At 34.4% G+C, this 18,964-nt stretch overlaps 4 protein-coding genes across 4 annotated transcripts; 2 read left to right on the plus strand and 2 right to left on the minus strand.

Moving 5' to 3' along the window:
- Positions 1-2,162: 2,162 nt before the first annotated feature.
- Positions 2,163-4,987, plus strand: LOC118061597 (proteasome subunit beta type-2-A). The gene is made up of 3 exons (XM_035075090.2): positions 2,163-2,413; positions 2,508-2,631; positions 4,329-4,987. The coding sequence occupies exons 1-3, from the start codon at positions 2,256-2,258 to the stop codon at positions 4,674-4,676; spliced, it is 630 nt and encodes a 209-aa protein (XP_034930981.1). The 5' UTR covers positions 2,163-2,255; the 3' UTR covers positions 4,677-4,987.
- A 2,923-nt stretch (positions 4,988-7,910) lies between these two features.
- Positions 7,911-9,670, plus strand: LOC118061618 (UDP-glycosyltransferase 83A1). The gene is made up of 2 exons (XM_035075117.1): positions 7,911-8,427; positions 8,556-9,670. Exons 1-2 carry the CDS (start codon positions 7,911-7,913, stop codon positions 9,434-9,436), a joined length of 1,398 nt encoding a protein of 465 aa, XP_034931008.1. The 3' UTR covers positions 9,437-9,670.
- A 2,200-nt stretch (positions 9,671-11,870) lies between these two features.
- On the minus strand, positions 11,871-13,402 carry LOC118061595 (non-specific lipid transfer protein GPI-anchored 25). The gene is made up of 3 exons (XM_035075089.2): positions 12,831-13,402; positions 12,293-12,340; positions 11,871-12,150 (listed from the first exon to the last, which is right to left on the minus strand). The coding sequence occupies exons 1-3, from the start codon at positions 13,171-13,173 to the stop codon at positions 11,945-11,947; spliced, it is 597 nt and encodes a 198-aa protein (XP_034930980.1). The 5' UTR covers positions 13,174-13,402; the 3' UTR covers positions 11,871-11,944.
- Positions 13,403-15,840: 2,438 nt separating this feature from the next.
- LOC118061592 (non-specific lipid transfer protein GPI-anchored 20) lies at positions 15,841-17,221 on the minus strand. The gene is made up of 4 exons (XM_035075086.2): positions 16,749-17,221; positions 16,582-16,608; positions 16,301-16,360; positions 15,841-16,188 (listed from the first exon to the last, which is right to left on the minus strand). Exons 1-4 carry the CDS (start codon positions 17,089-17,091, stop codon positions 15,968-15,970), a joined length of 651 nt encoding a protein of 216 aa, XP_034930977.1. The 5' UTR covers positions 17,092-17,221; the 3' UTR covers positions 15,841-15,967.
- Positions 17,222-18,964: the final 1,743 nt, after the last annotated feature.

Below are 18,964 nucleotides of genomic sequence, written 5' to 3' on the forward strand. Positions count from 1 at the left end.
AATTTAATCAAATCCTTATACTTATTTCTCCATATTATCAATCTTTTCATTACTAAAGGTGCTATTTAGCTCCGTAATATATTTTGAAATATATTAAATGAAAAAAAAAAAAAAAAAGCAATAGCGATAACAAGGTAAACGGGCTCTGTGTAGGATAATCGAAGATGAGAATAAAAAACTTGGTAGATTTATAAACTTATTTTTACAAACGAGAAAGAATACAAATCGTTAATGAATCCTTCCATCATCTGATGCAATTCTCTCGTTTACATGGATAAAGGGTGCCACTGATCCACCAAGCTTACACATTTGTGCTTCTCAAGGAAACTTGATATGCAGTTTACCGGCAACCTCCTTGTCAAAGCAGTCAGTGTCGCACTTCATTTCACAGAAGGTCTGGCCTTGGCCATCAGCTTTGCACTGCTGCTCGCAGGTGTTGAAGCAGGATCCGAACTGATCGCCGGCAGCTTTAGGAAGCTCAACTGCAGCGACAAGGACAAGGCACAAGACCAACAGTGCAGCAACTTTGTATGCCATTTTCCAAGATCTTCTTAGTTTGCACTGCTGATGTTTGTTTATTTACTCCCTTGATGTGAAAAGAGGGAACGCAATCAGTTTTAATTTATAGAGGCTTCAAGTGGATAGAGCGGGTGGTGAACCTCCGAAGACGGAGACGTCCGACGATTCTTGCGTGATGATCTCTATTTTTGGAGTTGGATCTGTGGATCTTGATGTTTGGCGAAAACTAGCTCCTCTTCTCAAGGTATTTTACAACGTCAAAAATTTCAATTCAAAAGATCATTTTTTTATATATTGTTTTAGAAAAGAAATAAATGATTATAACATGAAATTTTAATTTTTTATTCAAATATATAAAAATGATAAATTAATATTCATTATTATTATTTTTAAAATTAAAACGAGTAAATAAAATAAAAAAACAAAAAAGAGAGAACAAGTTAGCACATGCAAGACCCACACGAGCGAGCTATGGTACCCGACCTAGGAATATTTTATTATATTGAAACTTTGTGTAAGTTTCTTCCGGATCGAAACAATAATGTCAAATCATAGGGATAAAATATTTGATTAACTAAAATTACATCATTTTATTATATTATTTGTAGCTTCATTGTTGTTTTCATGAGAGGACACTGTTTATTTTGAACAATAAGAACCTCTTAGTTTTAGGTTTTTTTTTTTGTTATTAATAATTGGAATGATATACTTTCTTTCTTTTTTACAAATATATTTTTAAGGCTCCCTCTATAAACAAGCTAAATTTGAATTTAATTAAGTTTAGCTCGTCAAGGCTAATTAGCGACTTAGGTAATAGGCTTGTGGGCAAAAACTTTTATCACATGAGGTTTATTAGCCCTAAAATATGAATTTGAGTATTTGTTTTTTAATTGACACTATTGGATAGTTATTTGTTTATTTAGAATTGAAACATATATTATGAAACTTATAATGATGAAAAATAAAATCGTTTTATGTTCACTTTTTTCCTCTCGTTACACTTTATAAGTATATGATATAACAAATAACGTAAAATTTTAAGTTTAGCTTGTTTTTAAGTTTATCACACAACTTAAAATAATTGAGTTTGAAATGAGTTTAAGCCATATATGAATCAAATATATTTTTTTAAATAATAAACTTAAACCTTAAAAAAAAACGAGTGAAATTTAAAATTATTAAAATTAAAAGTAGTGTTTTTTATGCGGCAAGATTATTTTTTAATGTTTTTAAATTATTTTTTATATGTTTTAGATCATTTAATATAATAATATTAAAAATAAAAAATTATTTTAATATATTTTTAAAAAAAAAAAAATTACACCGCAATAAATCAAAGTTAAGCGTATCATAACCAGGTTCATTTGTATCACTAAAAAAGTTTCTTCCAATGGCTCAAATAATTGTTACTTTTCCTTTTCAAACACACCTTTCACTGGAAAAGAAAGGCCCAAGGCCCACTCTCTTAAAGGGCACCAAACCTAAACAAACACAGGGGCCCAGCCTAAGCAAATACAGTATAAAAAATATTTAAACTCAGCAACTGCCACGCCTAGAAAGCCCACCACTGCTAGAACATGTGACATGACCAAACTACCCTGCTTCCTCTAAGTCCGAATTTGGCTTTAGCCTTCTTGCTGAACAAGCAGGCTCCTTGGCCTTGATAAAAATATATCCCTCGCTTCCTCCCCGAAACAAATCAAAACCAGATCAAGAAAGACAAAAATAAAATAAAAATGGAGTGCGTATTTGGACTAGTAGGTGACGGTTTTGTGATCGTAGCATCAGACACATCTGCCGTTAACAGCATCTTGGTTCATAAAACTAACGAGGACAAGATTATGAAACTTGACTCTCACAAGCTCGTTGCTGCTAGCGGCGAGTCAGGCGACCGGTTTGTTACTTGCCCATTACAAAATATTAGCTTGTTAATAAATGATTATTCTTTTTTTTTTGGCTAATTTGTTTTCTGGGTTTTGTTTTCTCAGAGTTCAATTCACGGAGTATATACAGAAGAACGTGGCTTTGTATCAGTTTCGTAATGGGATTCCTTTGACCACTGCAGCTGCTGCTAACTTTACTCGTGGAGAGCTCGCTACTGCTTTGAGAAAGGTAATTATTTTTTAATTTGATTTCAGATTTGGGGTTTTAGGGTTTTTTAAAAAAAAACTATGTTCAGTGAATGGGTTTGAGTGGTTTTTACCATTCGTTCTGGTTACTAATCAAACCTAAGTGAATTTGATTACCTAATTTTGGTAATGTAGATTTTTCTTTGATTTGTTTGATTAATGGCTGCTTTGGTGTTAGTGGAGATTACATTCCCACGATGGTTTTCTGGTTTGATTTTTTTTTTTACCCTGTATTGCATGTTCACTCATTTTAAAACTTCGGATTTGAGCAATAAGAGTGTGAACTATCACCTTTATCGTTTAAATTTCTGTTATAAATCACAGTATCAGGAAATTTGACCACTTGATATATAATGATCGAGAAGGAATGATATAGAAAAACCTATGAGATTGAGAGGTAGGGGCTGTTTTGCTAGGTGGGGTCATTTAGAGCATAGAAATACGGGTCTAGGGTGATTAAAGGAAAAAAAGAAGGAAATGATCTGTGGAGGGATAGAGTTTTAGACATGAAGTTTGATAATCCGTCAACATTGGAGGGCAAAGAATGCTCTTGAAGAACAAAAAAGTGGAAAGAGAGAAGGATAAGAAAGTATGTGTTGCGTTATGATCCTTTCTTCCTTATTTGGGGCGTTCAGATGGGAGTAAAAATATGATCTGAAAACCTCTGCCCCCTTAATAGTAATAATAATAATAAAAACAAAAAACAAAAAAGAACAAACCACATCCTTATACAGAAGAGCTTCCTTAAGGCACCTGAGTTCCACAAGTCATCCATGTAATTGTAAGCAACTAAGATTACAAGCTATTAAATGCTGAGATGTTAGTTCCTCCCCCACCCCCAAACAAACATAAAAAAATGTAGAAGCACTCGGGTATTAGTTAACTAACAAAAATCTTAAGCACCGCGTCTGTAAACTAAAGCATGGTTTATGAATGTCTATTTGGATTTGGGAACTCCATTAAGCTAAAACTTATTTTTTTTGTGCCCTTGGTATCTAAAAGAAGGTATTTCATTCAGTTATGTGTGACTGTTGTGCCAAAGAATGCTGAAATTTGTGATCAGTGAGATAGCTGTCTAGTGTGCAAGAGTGAGTTTTCTGGTTGTATTTTTTAGAATTGAGAATTTAGTTCATAATTTTTGTGGGTTTTTTAAGTTGTCTCCTGTTGAAAAATCTCCCTTGCCTCCATAAAAGGGATTATCCTCCATGGTACCGGTTTTTAATTTCCCATTGTCAAAGGACATACCAATAAAGTTTAGTTTGTGGTGGCCTCTGGTTTGATACTTAAGAAATGAATTTCTTCCTGAGCAATGAGGCAACCAGATAAAATATATACAGGGGAACTTGTTCATTTATGGCCTGTGTTAGTTTTATAATGCACATTCATGATTGTAAATTGCCTTAATTTTCTATAATCTGTGTCTTAGTGGATTTCTGGAGAGCTTTTCAACTGAACATAGGTTTCAAGTATTTCATAATTCAATCCAGGTTGAAGTAGAATTATTTTGTGCATTTCATTGTTGTTATGTTTTGAAATCTTGCAAATAGACACTCTTGGTAGAGAGCACATGCTGTGTTTTGGTATCCATGATTTGTGGTCATGCAAGATACTTATCTGGGTTCTTATAACCAAATGCTCTCTTTGGTCACTCAAGACTGATTCTAATTTTCGGTCTTTCAGAACCCTTACATGGTAAACATCCTGCTGGCTGGCTATGACAAAGAGACAGGTCCCTCTCTATACTACATTGACTACATCGCTACCCTTCACAAGGTTGACAGGGGAGCATTTGGTTACGGGTCTTATTTTTGTCTCTCCATGATGGACAGACACTACCACAGTGGCATGTCAGTGGAAGAAGCAGTTGAATTGGTCGATAAATGTATAGCGGAGATTCAATCCAGGTTGGTTATGGCACCGCCAAACTTTGTGATCAAGATTGTTGATAGGGATGGAGCAAGGGAGTATGCCTGGCGTGAATCTGTCAAGGACACCCCAACAGCCCAACCTGAGGCTTTGGGAGTTTAACTTGCAGTTATTTTTTCCTTTTTCATTTTCTTTTTGATGTTTAAAAGGGCCGACAATGAATGTTTTGTGACTTGTATCTGATTGCGTAAAACTTGTTCCAAATGCTATTACGGTACTTATTTATGGGGTTATATGTGCTGACGTTCCAGAGTTGCAATTTGGAATGTCATGGACTTCTGAAGAACCAGGTCTTCTCAAGTCTCTATTGGCTAGAAAAGCTCTTTGGAACTGGAATCTCTGATTCTCGTAGTGCCATTGTACTAGATTTTTATCTGCCTATATACCTGAATTTATTTACTTATTTCTTCAAATGACTCGCATGCAATTTCTTTTCATGGTTATGCAAATTGCCAAGAGCATTGTTATTAAAATGACGCCTGTCTTTTCTAAAAAAATAATAATAATAATTAGCCTTGGTTTGGGGTATTTTGATTTTTTTATGCAGAAGATTATACGGGTGTGTTTTTTCTATAATTTTTAAACAATAAAATGATTTAATTACTTTTGATTTCATAAAAATTTTCGAAATGGTTAGCAAAACTGACCAATAAAAATTTGAAACTTATTCTATACTTTTTTTTTATATATTAGAACAATAAAGAAGTTAACTTTAACTTTGTCCTTGCAACGAAGATGCAAGAGAAATTGATCATGAGCTTATTGAGGTTTTTGGTCTTTTCAAATATATTTTATGGTAAATCTAGGATAAATGGAGGGTAATTCGGTTTTTTTCCCCCTTGAAATATTAATTTTTTAATTAATGAAGTTGATGTGTGCTTATCATATTTCAGCGTGGAAGGTGTCGTGTTTTTTTAAGCGGTGTATAGAAAGCTTCTTGGTGATTGAACAAACTTTTTCTTCTATGTTATTGGAAATGCTGCCATGTTCTCCATTTGGTGTAAGCGTGTTGTCGTCGGTGTAGTGGATTTGTTGCCTAATTAACTTTTTTTCTTGTTTTTTTTTTTCTCCCTCCTCCCCAATAAATGCACATGTTTGTCCTCTTTTTGTTTGTATTTTAATTTCAGCCATTATTTTTTTTTTTTTTATTTTTTGATCCTTTGATAGAAGTTTTTTTTTTCATTTCAGTCCTTCAATTCCAATATGGGGTATTTTAATTTTTTTCAGTTATGTCCTTTATTGCTTTGATTTCTAATTTTTTTTCTTGATTTTATGATTTTTTTTTAATTTTAATTTAGTCCTCAGTTCTAATTTGGCATGTATAATATTTTTCAATTTAGGTCTTCTTCTTTTAATTTCTAATTTTCTCCTTGGTCTTTTTGTTAAAGTTTTGGTGGTTTTCAATTTTATCCTTCAATCCAAGTTTGTTGTGTTTATTTTTTTTTTTCTAATTTTTCCCTCATACTTTTGATTTTTTTTAATCATTTTGTTAATTTTTTTTGTTTTCAATTTAACCCTCCAATCAAGAATTGTTCTTCTCTCTTTTAATTTGTTTTGTTTTTTATTTTATCCTTATTTTTTAATTGTTTTTTTAATTTTAAATCATTTCATAAAATTGATTTGTTTTGTCTTAATTTTATTCTTTAACATTTAATTTATTGTGGATTAGACTTCTTGATTTTCTCATATATAGTGTTTTCATGGTAGTGACCCATGTAACAAGTTTTAAATGTTATCTATGACGTAAGCTTAAACTCAATTCGGGTCAAGTTCCGAGTCATAAGTCAAATTAGTTGACCAAGTTGATCCTGAGTCAAGTTATTTAACGGTGTCAACACATTAAAAAAGAAAACATATAAAAAAAATATTATTTTTAAAAGAAACATTTAAAAAAAAAATGGATCAAAAAGAGTTTTGAATAGGTTTTCTTTTTAGCTTATTGGGTAGTTGGTCAACCTCATTTTTTGACCAGATCATACTAAGTCAACTCTCCTTTTTTTTTTTTGTTGGAACTCGACTCAGCTGAGCACCAGAATATGAGTCAAAATGCTGGTTCGAGATTGCTATTTTTATTTTAGATTTTTTTTGTGATATTGAATTTTTTTTTAATTTTATTCTTTAATATTTAATTTGTTGAGAAGTTGGAACTTTATTATTTTATAGATGATGTTTTAGTTCTAATAATCCATTTCATAGATTTTAAAAGTTATTTATATATGATTTTCAAACTAGCATGTGAGTCAACCTACAGCAAATCTCAAATTTCAAATTAAATTGATTGACGTGGATTTTAACTCGGGTTAAATAAATTGATCTTATTAATATTTTTCATGGTAGTTTATCGGGACTATCATCCAAATTCTTTAAAAAGAAATCTTAAATACCTAATATATTTATATATAAAATATATATAGCACGGATAGCGGGAACCCGTGAAGTACCTTTTCCAAAACGTAAAATTATAATGGTTATTAAAACATTATTTGCGGACGTTGTAATTACCAATCAATTTTTCTTTTTTCTTAAACTGGTTTGGTCATAGGCTTTTTTTTTTGTTTGTTTTTTGGACTTTGAGCTTTTTTTTCTCTTACCCCAAAAAAAATGAATCAACAATGATTTGGAAGACATGCCGTATCATTCCAAAAAATTAAAACTTATCACAAAATCATTTAATTGTTTTTTGGTTCTGCCAATTGTACATCATCAAAGCAATTTAGAGGATTAGTAAAAATTGGACTTAGACAAATAATGTTCCTGAAATAGATGTTATAGAGCCCCAACATGAATGCTTTTCCTGTGTTTTTAAATCCGTCTGATAGTTAATTTAGTTTCAGGTTATCAGATTTTAAGTTATCAGTTAATTTTAATTTTTTTTATAAATTAAAATAGTATTATTTTAATTTAAAAAATAAGTTAATATTTTACAATAAAATCAACAGGTGAACCCATTAAATTAACTAATTTTTATTTATATTTTTTTATAAACCCGGCACGGTTATATGTATCAACAAGATTCCGGGTTACTTGGAAGCGAAATTGAGTGTCGTAGCAGTCTCTTGATCACAAAATTTGCATGGTGCAACAATAAATGTCATGACGCTTGAATGATTAGAAGAGTTGTAGTCTATCCATTCACTGAAACACAGTGAGAACTTCTAACCAATGAGCTTCTCGGACTTCCTTATAGTTAGCATCCCATGCGCACACGTAAGCTCGACTAAATTTTCTTGTATTTGTATTCCCAGTGACCTCCATTTTTGAAAACAAGGTTAAAGTGCCTATATAAACAACTTCTTGATCACAAGACCAGACTGAATAAAGAGTGAAATATACACCATGGAACACACCTCCATTTCCACTAGTCCTCATCAAGCCAGCGCCCATGTTCTACTGTTGCCATTACCTCTTCAAGGACACGTTGCACCATTTATGAAACTAGGACACCAGCTTGTTAGACATGGAAGCAAGGTCACATTCTTAACTACAGAGTCCATACGTTCGCAAATAGAGAAGGTTGACGAGGAGGAGGAACATATGAGGATTATTTCTGTTCCTGATGGATTAGCACTAGAAGATGACCACAAAGATGATAATCGACTAGTCCAGAGCTTCTTACACGTCATTCCTGGTCACCTGGAGAACTTGATTAGGAAGAGCAATGAAGATGAGCTAATTGGCATTGGCCAGATTACTTGTCTCATAGTTGACGTGGTTCTAAGTCGGGATCCTATAGAGATTGCAGAGAAGATGGGGCTAAAACATGCCATCTTTTTCCCTTCAGCACCAGGAGTACTGGCACTGATACTTCACATTCCAAAGCTTATTGAGGCTGGCATTATAGATGCTGATGATGGTAAGTCTATGAACCACAAATGATGTAAATGACTTGTTGGGACTTGGATGGAGAACAAGTAATTAAAGAAGGGTTAGAGCTAGAATATTTCATATAACAATTCTAATTGAAAAACTAAAAATTTGCAGGTACTGTGGAGAAGAATGAGAATATACAGCTTTCACCAAATTTACCAGCCATGGATAGTGCTGATCTTATTTGGAAGAGACCAGGAAACAAGTCCAACTTCAACCAAAAGGATGTGTTTCAGTACCTTCTTCTTGTTAATCAAATTCTGAAGGTTCCCAACTGGGTTCTATGTAACTGGTTCGACGAGCTTGACCCTTCAGCAAATGCCTTGCTTCCGAACATAATCTCTGTTGGTCCATTGCCTGCCCATGATGGGAAATCTACTGGAAACTTTCGGTCAGGGGACCTGACTTGCTTACCTTGGCTTGACGGACAGTCTCCCGGATCGGTCATTTATGTCGCCTTTGGTAGCACATCAAAGTTCAGTCAACAGCAATTTCATGAGCTAGCATTTGGCCTTGAACTCATCGGAAAACCATTTCTATGGGCTGTTCGTTCAGACTTCATCGATGGGATTTCTATTGAATATCCCGATGGTTTCCAAGATAGAGTAAAAAATCTTGGAAAGATAGTCAACTGGGCACCGCAAGAAAAGGTGTTGGCTCACCCTTCCATTGCCTGTTACATGACTCATTGTGGTTGGAACTCAACTATGGAGAGCATAAACATGGGGATTCCGATGCTATGTTGGCCGTACTTTGGAGATCAGTTTTGGAACAAGAGTTGTGTATGTTATGGTTGGAAGGTTGGCTTGGAAATAAACCCTGACGAGGATAGGATGGTCACGAGGCATGAAATCAAGAGGAAGGTGGACGAATTGCTGTCTGATGAAGGAATCAAAGCAAATGCTCTCAAGTTGAAGGAACTGGCTCACAACAATGCCTATGAAGGGGGATCTTCAAAAAATTTCAGAGACTTTGTTGCACAATTGATGCTTTAATGGAGAATATCTTTCACTATTGTATTGGGCTTGTTAATCTTTGAATTTGATAAATAAAACAACGCTGCTATTATTATGGAAAAAAGCGATGGAAAATTTCGTTGGCCATTTTAGAAGGAAAAGGAATTAAAACCCGACAGTTCTCTCCTCTCCCCGCTTATTTTGCTTCCAGGCCAAAATCGATATCTCTCTCTCTCTCCAAATCCAAGGGTTTTGCAGAGACTCACCGGAATTCTCTATCGGAGCTTCAAAGATGGAATCTTCCCCTCTTTATGACGGATAAAAACCTTATCCCTAACCTAATTTTCCATGAGTGAACTAATTATTCTTTTCACTACCATTATGAAGTGCACGTCATGTAGAGCAAACTCTAATTTTTTTTTTTTTTTAATCCTCAAAAATTGAGAACTTATAAACTTCTATATATGAGCATATATATATATATTGATTGAAAAATGTATAATTCACACAAAATCTTCATTTTCTTTCATTAAAAATAAAATATTAACAAATTTAATAAGCAAAATGAAAACTTCTAGTTTTTTTTTTTAAAAAAAGTTATTTTAATTTTTATTAAATTATTTGTTTTTTATATATTCTGTTCAGTCTTGTTAAATTTTTGAAAAAATAAAATTGATGGTGTGACGGGCATTTTCATCCACAAACTAGGAAAAAAGTTATATAAAAGAAAATATGAATGCACGTAGCAATTTTTTTAAAATAATATGTGAGAGAATACACCTGGTATATTAACCTAATTTAATATTTGGGATTAAAATAAATGAAAACTATATTTAGAGACCAAAATTGTTCGAAAGTAACAACCATCTTCTTCTCTTTTCAATCAACGATTAGGTATATTTTTTTCTTATTATCTTTCTTTAATCATAATGTTTTTACAGGAAATTACCTATGGCACTTGGAGGATGTCCATTGGCCATTGCACCCCCAATGACATTGATCTTTTGCGGATCAAGCTCCAGCTTCTTATGGCAATTTACAGACTGGGAAGCAAATGCCTGGACGAGGAACAACAAAATTTATTTAGACCCCAAAGCAGTGTTTGATTCTGAGAATAACTGTAAAGTATTCATTTTCCTGTTACCTGATTCATCTCAAAAAGATCAATATCTTCAAGTTCTAGACCAGCAGCCGTCACTGCAACTGGGATTGCAGGCAAACGTCCTGCATGGATAAAATAATTATAAATGGAAAAATGAGGAGACTCCATTGATTACTCTCATCGTTAATTCTCAAGCGTGAAAAATGAAAAAAATAGAAGGCAAGTAACATCTAAACATTGTTTTCTCAAGCAAAATAAATGCATATAATTTGCAGAGGGCCATCTTCCCAAACTACATCACAAATGTGATGCAGCAGGGGAATCGCTGGAGCAAAAAACCATTTGCCCTGAATGAGGTTGTAGACCTTGAGCTCAAAAGCTCAATACACCTTATTTCGGTGATAAAATCTCCGAGCTAAAACAAATTGATCGAATAATACATATGATCACATGCCAAGAGGTGGACAGCATTTTCTCTATAAAAATGATTATTATTGGAAAATTCATCCAACAACCACATTCTCTGGTCAACATGATGATGATAGAGCAACCTCCCCCTCTCATGTGAAGAAATGCAATCAGGTAGCTAACCCAATATAATTTATGGATATACAATATAATGCAATTAGGTAAAATAATTCACCCTCCCTAATCACACTTTAAGAATAAGCAAAGCATATAAATAAATTAAATTATACAATATTATAAAGTTGTTTTAATTTATTATCAAATCACCAACAAAGATGTGTGTGGACAAAAATAATTATTGTACTACCATTAAATTTAATTCTCAATATAAATTAAAAGTAAAAAAATTAATATCTAATTGTTCTTTTAAATATATAAATTTGATAATAATATAGATTGAGAGTAAAATATATTTTTTAATATTTTATTATGTCTTCTTTACAATCAACCAAACATACTACAAATCATTTTATCCTGTCTATCAATATCAAATAAAATTTTATTTTCATTTTTTATTTTATCTTGTATTTTCTATCTCAATTATCTTTTTTCTTTTTTTTGTCCCGATAAACTAATCAAACGCACTCCCGGGTATTTGATTTTTTGGCTTGGATTTTAGTCCTGCATGTGGCGCTCTTTTGCTGTCCTTGTGTTAGAAAACATATGATGAATCAAGAGTGAAGAAGTCCAGCTCAAATTGTATGATTTAGGATCCCCCTTGACTCGCTGCATGAAATTTGATCAATTGTATTTGCAGAAAGTTTACTTCTACATTATATAATTTTGAAAATTTCAAAGAGAAATGGTGAGATTCATGAGACGTTGCTGTAGGTCTCAAAGAATGCTTTACCTCTTGCCAAAAAGGAAAGAAAAAAAAATAGTAATAATAACAACGGTTGCCATCTCAAAATTCAAAATTTCCTGTGAACATCCAATTTCCACTGACATACTTTTTACAGCAACAGTTCAAATGCCAATCAAGTGGTAAGCATACGATGATTGCAACAATACAGATTGAAGATTACAATGGAAGTTAGGACTCCAGGTAGAAACCAGCCGTTGCTGTTGTGTATCTCTGCTGATGAATGCGATGCTGGTGCTAGAGGTGAAACTGGGCTTGCGGGTGATCCGTCAACAGATTCTGGCGGCAAACTTGGTGCTAATTGATGAAGATCATCAGGACCTACAAAATTGCGACAGAAACTTCTTTTATCTTTTTGCATATTTCTAACAAAAATTAGAATTGAGATGTTTTTTTTTTTAACACAAATAACCCATTGATTCTATAAAATGTCAATGAAGAAGAAATGATTAAGCTTGATTACCAGGCATTGAAGCTGTCGAGCCTCGGAGAGGGGGCAGTGCTGGTGACCCTGAAACACAAAGAATGCAAATAACTAACTGCTAGTGAATTATAGTTGTATTTATTTATAATAGTGGGTAATGAAAACTTGCTGTCAATTTATATCATGAAATCACATACTAAAAATCAAGAATTCAATCCAGCCTCAATGATCAGCACCAAAAGTACTTGCTATGCAGTTTAATTAATCCCTTAAATTTATTCACTTTGCAGTTTGTAGTAAAGAGTAATTAAAGCATATGCAACTTATGTATCAAAAGAATTTAATTTCCCTGGACTTGACCTCAGCATATTATTTTCCTCCATCCACAGAAATGCTAACTTGCGCCTAATCCGTTAACAGAAATATATATCTACATGACTGTGTATCTAATTAAGTCTTAAATTTTCCCAAATTATTCACAAAACAACAAACAAATGTAAGAAGAAAAAAAAGAAGAGAAAGATCTAATAGTAGTAACGGATAAATTAACTGAAAGATTCGGATTAATTATCTGAACCTGAGCAGAGCGAGTCCAAAGATACAGGACTTGATAGAGAGCAAGCAGAAGGCAAAGCAATCACTCTGGATTCATCCAATGGGAATCCGAAGATTAGAGGCTGCTTGATTAGGTAACAGAAGCAGTTACCGTCACTGGAATCGAATGCCTTGGAGAAGGCATCGCAGCACCGAGAAGTCGCCGTGTCTGTGACTCTGTTTGGCGGTGCCGAGACGTAGCCGAGGCACGGAGAGAAGGCCACCAGTTCATCGCTGCAGCCAGGTGGTGACGCTGGCGATGGTACAGCAGCGGTGAGGAGGAGGAGCATGGAGATTAAAACGGCTGGGAAAATGATGATCGTCATGTAAGTCACGTTTTAGAGAGTGTGAGTTTTTGTTCGTTACTAATCAGTTATGGGCGTTTCCTTTATAAAGGAAGTGAGTTTGAATGGCGGGAATGGGGATTTTCGTTTTTTCTTTCCCAAGAGTTTACGGAAATGCCCTTGTAATCAGTGTACTTTTTTCTGAACGACAGCGTTTTTTTTTTTTCTAGTGGAGGGACCATCAATTTCTCTGTATTTGTATTTAAAAAAAAAAAAACCCTGAATCCTTAGCAGTTCACTGAGTGGTCTATATTTTGAGGAAGAGGAGAGGCCTGATGCACAGTTTGTGGTGTTAGCATCTGATGGTTTATGGGGTTTACATGAACAGGTTCAGTTTCACCTTTCCCCCCTTTAATTTAATAAATAAAAGGTTGAAATAATAATAATAATAATAAAAGTCAATTAGTTTTTTTAACTTTTATTTTTTATGGGTATACTAGTATAGGTATATTTTAGTGAACGCTAATTGAAATGGACGGGTGTCAACACATGAAGAAAGTTGTTGAATGATGGGTGGAGTTTTATTTTAAACTAGTTTTCTTTTCTTTCTTTTTTTATTAAAATAACTTTGTTTTGATAAAAAAAAATAGATTCATCTGCTAATCTACATGTTGACATAATAAACACGTAACCCGAGTTTTAGATCGGTTATTATAATTAACAATGGGCTGCAGTTGCTATAGAAGAAGAATGCTTGTTCATCGACTAAACAGTTCCTGAACTCTCAAGGGAGCTTTTTGTTCTTCTTTAATCTGCCAGGCGAGCCTATCTCAAAATCTAGCGTCTGCTTTCTTTGTGTGCAGAGGTTTAACAATATGTAGAGAAAGAAACGAAGAGACAGAATTTTCACCAGCCTTTTGTGCAACACCAAGCAATGCGTTCGAATTCAATGAGGGAGATCGCAGCAGTGTAATGTAATTGGATTACCAGTCATCGATTTCAAGGGTTAAAAGGATCTGAAGGAAACCATGGAGAGACTGGTATGATTAAAACAATTCTCAGAAAAATCCAACGTTGCTGTCAAGATTTTCTAACCAAAAATCTTAGAGAGCGTAAAGCGATGGCGTGCATGTTTTGAACTTTACATGCTTGTTTATTCTGTTTAAGGCTGAGAAGAGAAGATTAAGCTAATAACATACAACCATAAGAAGCGAAGGACGATGCTAAGAGTTTGAGCAAAATCGTATCAGTTTTTCCCCTCCCATTTGATGTTCCGGTCTCCCTTGACAGAATCAATTTAGGAAAAACATGTTCTGTTGATGAAAGTGGATGTTTTGCCACTACTGTAGAGTTGTCTTCTCTAGTTGAGTTCAACTGAACCTGCATCTCACTTGGAGGTGGAGAGACAAGCACATCAGGGATATTTGGTGGAAACAGTATTGGCTTCGGAGCTGGAACTGCACATGGAGGGGGGAAAGGAAAGGAAAGAATAAGATACATGGAAGATATATTCAAGAAGAGGAAGTAATTAACCTATTTGTGACCTAATTTAGAAAGGAAAGGATTGAGGTCTCGCATTACCTTGGCAGAGAGTCAAAGGAGGCACAGATATGAAGCAATTTGGCAAAGGCAATATAATTGAGGTGCTCAAGGGAGGAAGGTATGAGGCTGCCAGCAAGCACAGGCAATTGTATCCAATAAGTGTAACTTTGTTAAGCACTTCGCAGCAGGTGCTATTAATGGACAAGGAGCTACTAGTTTGATTGAAACACAACCCCAAATCAATACCCTGAATAGAGCAACCTTGGATTTGACATTTGACAGCAGGAGTTAAAACGACAAGCACAAAAGCCAAGCCCCAAATAAACCAGAAGGGAACCAGTTCTTGAGAGCTCATGGCTGAAAACAAATGACAGGATCTTTGGTGTCCATAAAACTAGCACTGCTACTGCAGGAGTAGTTTGCAAGCTGTAAACTGTGCGCATCATTCCATTCTGCCCTCCCAACCTTCTCATTTCCTTAACATGATCATCTTACACAGTGAATGAGTTCTGGTAATCTTAAACAGTTATGTTTCTCGTGATGAAAAACAGAACGCAACAAGTGTGAGCTCAGTTGCCAACCATAAATGTTTTCACAAAGCACGCAACAGCAAACAATACTCAGCAGCTCCTGTTTCTGTGAAAGATGCTATTACAGTGTCACCCTCTCGTTTTCCCATGCTTAATTGAGCCGCTAAAGAGTAATTACTTGCTCCAAAACTAGCTAAATGGGTAATCCTGGCTGTACATCTGAAAGCATGCCCGTAACAAGGTATCGGTTTGTGAATTAGGACCAGTCACACAGATTGTCAGGGGTCATGGAAATGTGAAGGTACCCATCAGTAGATTTTACTTAACCAACCGAAAGGCTAAATCTTTATGACTTGGGCATGGATAAAGCATGACTGTGGGATGAATAGAAAGGCTTGAATTTTGATTTATTTTTTCCCATCTGGTTTGGAATTCGAGTCTGTAGTCTTTGTGCAATTGGTAATCGTTTATGATGTAATTTAGCAGGACAAGAAAAATCAGCTGGCCATGAGATTTTCTTCGATATTAATATATCCTATTAGTCTGTTTAAATTCACTTTGAAGTGCAAAATCATAAGCGTTGGCGGGCGAAATCATGACCAACTATTTATCACCAACCTTCCAAAAGAAACCAAAATACTCAAATAATAACAAATTATTTAATAAATAATCACCCAAAATGATTTTTAATCAAACAAACAAGCTTCAAAACAATAGCTCACACTCGGAAAAGAATATCTCTCAACAAATGTAAAAGACCACATCTAGTAGTACTTGAAGAGTACAAATCCTACTGCAAATAGTAGAAGAGATGGCGAAAGGCTATGAGGGGGCGCCGATGCTGATGGTGGAGTTAGAACTGGGCGACTCCCAGTAGTTGATGTCGGTGCCCCAGTATCCCCTGTAGATGATGGTGGCGTCAGGAGAGGTGTCGTATCAGATACTGGCGGGAGAGTGGATGGTGTTGGCTCGGGAACAACAGGAGCTGCTCATAAGGAATAAAACTCTTTCCGTATTAACGCTTAAACCATTAAGTATTACATATATGCATTGAAATACAATAGACATATGACCAATAGATTACTGAGTCTAATTACCTTCAGGACTAGCAGATGGAGAAGCTCCCGGTGAGAGAGTTGGCCCAAGGGTGACAGGGCCTGCCAATCATCAGAGTATAAGCATACAGTTAACTATCTTGAACCAGAACTAATTAAAAGAAATAAAATAAAATCATCTTAAATTAAGTGTTTGTAAGAACTCTCTGCCCAATTAATGATTGCATAACAATCAGCATTAGATTTATTCAAGTGCATAACTGTGGTTGGAATGGTCATTTAGGAGGATCAAAAGATCACGATCGATGGTTCAAAAATCATACCTGGAGCAGGAATTGGTGAAACTGTGGCTGCAAGAGCAATAAAGTTTTACATCAGTATTTTTACTACTTATATATCAATACTCAGCTTTTGAATAATTAAAAAGAAATCAATAAATTAATAGACAGATAAAAAGAAGAAGAAGATCCTTGGTGTTTTAATTAATTACCTTTGCATTGAACTGGGACACCAGGCATGTTGCAAGCACGAGGCAGAGAAATGGCTAAAGTTCTGTTGATTGGTATGCTGAAGGGGACACTGCCGGTTACAATAAGACAGAAACAGTTCATCCCATTACTTGTGAGGTTCTTAAGAGCACCGCAACAATCTGCTGTTGGTGAGGTACTATTGGCACCGGTACTGTTTGTAAGAAAATTCATGCATGGTGTGAAGGTAGCAAGCACCGAAGAAGTGCATGCAGTATTGATCTGGCCATAAACAGGCAAACTTATGACTGCCAGAGCTACAGCCAGAAACGGAATCAGACGCGAAACGGGCACAAAACGCTCCATGCCGGTGTGCTCTTGCAGCTGGGAGTACTCGGAGGAGAAAAGTAAAGGGAATTATGGTGCTCAGAACCGACGGGAAGTAGATGATTGGATTTTAGAGTTTGGAAATCTCTGTGTTGGAGAAAAAGAATGGTGAGGGAAAGGAATTTATAGAAGGTGAGGGAAATTGAGGGAATTACACAACGTATTTGAAGTTGGTTTTGAAGCTCAACTACCTTTACTAACTTTGTTCGACGAAGGATTTTGATTTTGACACCTGTTGAGTCGTGTTTTGACTTGGGCATTTGATGGGCCTACCCTAATTTAGTGTCGAGCTATAAGTGGCTATTTTGCAACTCAGAAGCCTTGATTTCAACCAATAAGAAGGTTACAAATTCTGAACAAGTTTGCTTTGACCCCTGCAATCCATTTTTTCTAAATTATTGTCGACCTACTATTAGCCATTTACTCAAATCAGAAGTTATGATCTCAGCCAATAAGAATCGTCTAAAGCTACCAATTTATTAACAAGTTTAACTACTTCAATCCAAGTTTTCTCACCACTTAAAATTGTTTGTTTGGTAAAGGAAGGGTTAAGGGTGTTCAAAAAAACAGAGTTGGATCCACGTCAAAGTTGATTAATGTAAATATTATAAATAATAGTAAGTTAAACAATTATGATACCAACCCCGACCCACGAACTCGCCTGCCTAAAGAAGAGTTCTCTATAAATCCTGACTTTATTTGGGCCGAGAGCTGTAAGACATAGTGCTAATATTTGATACTCATAGGCGTAAATGGGTTGGGTTTATGTATGCAATCAGTCGCCCTTCTGACAATCTCAAGCCTTAGCCCTTTTATAAATACAAATGCTTAAATTTTGGACTTTAATCAATTAAAAATCCGAAGGTCATTTGAAATTCTTATCCCTCAGCACCAATTTGGCCCCAGCTACATGCATAAGAACAAGAACAAGAACAATTAAATAAATCATGGGTTTTGTTTTTCAATAAAATTATGATTTTGCTCGTTTTTAGAAAATCAACCATCAATCTCACTTTTTTGGGCATGCATGTGTTTGTATATGCAGACCTATATCCTTACTTCACCCATGATTAGTATTTGTCAAGAAATTATTACATGGAACTCGAACTGATTCACGCGTGCTAAATGTATTCTCATTGGTCACTAAAATGTTTTTTTTGTTGGATTTAATATCTTGATGTTAAAGATAAAAAATATACATTTTAATATATTTTTAATTAAAAAATATTTTTATAAAATTTCCTACACCAAGATTGTGTGCGTCCTTATCCATTCAGTAGACGAAGTTTATGGGCAGATCATTTGTAATCCTCGTGAATCAAGATATATCACTGAGATCACAACTTCTACATGATAATAGACTCCCAATTACATGTCCAAGTCCCAACTAGTTATGATATTGCATGTATTGTATAAGCCATGTTAGTCCGGGCCGGGCTCCTGATCGTGCCCATCTTAAGAGGTGTATAGGAGTAGAATAATAGTTGTAATTTAAAGTATTTTTTATTTAAAAATATATTAAAAAATATATTTTTTATTTTTAAAAAATTATTTTTAACATGAAGAACATTCAAAATAATCTGAAAATATAAAAAAATAATAATTTTAAGCAAAATAAAATTTAAATTTTTAAAAAATATGATTTCAACTGCGTTTCTAAACACTATCTTAAAGGGTTGTTTGAAAGTGTAGTAGTTAGTAGTTGTTTTTTAAAGTGTTTTTCATTAAAAAAATATATTAAAATAATAATTTTTATTATTTTTTAAATTTTATTTTTAAAAAATAACATATAAAAATGATCTGAAAGTACCAAAAAAAATTAATTTAAACCAAAAAATAACAAAATAAAGTA

Source organism: Populus alba, chromosome 10, assembly GCF_005239225.2.
Source record: "Populus alba chromosome 10, ASM523922v2, whole genome shotgun sequence".
Lineage (NCBI taxonomy): Eukaryota > Viridiplantae > Streptophyta > Magnoliopsida > Malpighiales > Salicaceae > Populus > Populus alba.

What these genes read in the sequence shown, in the direction of transcription:
- LOC118061597 (XM_035075090.2), top strand. Translation starts at nt 2,256, where the DNA reads ATGGAGTGCGTATTTGGACTAGTAGGTGACGGTTTTGTGATCGTAGCA. An exon ending in AGCGGCGAGTCAGGCGACCG is followed by an intron (nt 2,414 to 2,507) that starts GTTTGTTACTTG and finishes TTGTTTTCTCAG; the next exon opens with AGTTCAATTCACGGAGTATA. An exon ending in TCGCTACTGCTTTGAGAAAG is followed by an intron (nt 2,632 to 4,328) that starts GTAATTATTTTT and finishes TCGGTCTTTCAG; the next exon opens with AACCCTTACATGGTAAACAT.
- LOC118061618 (XM_035075117.1), top strand. Translation starts at nt 7,911, where the DNA reads ATGGAACACACCTCCATTTCCACTAGTCCTCATCAAGCCAGCGCCCAT. An exon ending in CATTATAGATGCTGATGATG is followed by an intron (nt 8,428 to 8,555) that starts GTAAGTCTATGA and finishes AAAAATTTGCAG; the next exon opens with GTACTGTGGAGAAGAATGAG.
- LOC118061595 (XM_035075089.2), bottom strand. Translation starts at nt 13,173, where the DNA reads ATGACGATCATCATTTTCCCAGCCGTTTTAATCTCCATGCTCCTCCTC. An exon ending in TTTGGACTCGCTCTGCTCAG is followed by an intron (nt 12,341 to 12,830) that starts GTTCAGATAATT and finishes TTTGTGTTTCAG; the next exon opens with GGTCACCAGCACTGCCCCCT. An exon ending in CTCGACAGCTTCAATGCCTG is followed by an intron (nt 12,151 to 12,292) that starts GTAATCAAGCTT and finishes GCAATTTTGTAG; the next exon opens with GTCCTGATGATCTTCATCAA.
- LOC118061592 (XM_035075086.2), bottom strand. Translation starts at nt 17,091, where the DNA reads ATGGAGCGTTTTGTGCCCGTTTCGCGTCTGATTCCGTTTCTGGCTGTA. An exon ending in TGTCCCAGTTCAATGCAAAG is followed by an intron (nt 16,609 to 16,748) that starts GTAATTAATTAA and finishes TTGCTCTTGCAG; the next exon opens with CCACAGTTTCACCAATTCCT. An exon ending in TTCACCAATTCCTGCTCCAG is followed by an intron (nt 16,361 to 16,581) that starts GTATGATTTTTG and finishes GATGATTGGCAG; the next exon opens with GCCCTGTCACCCTTGGGCCA.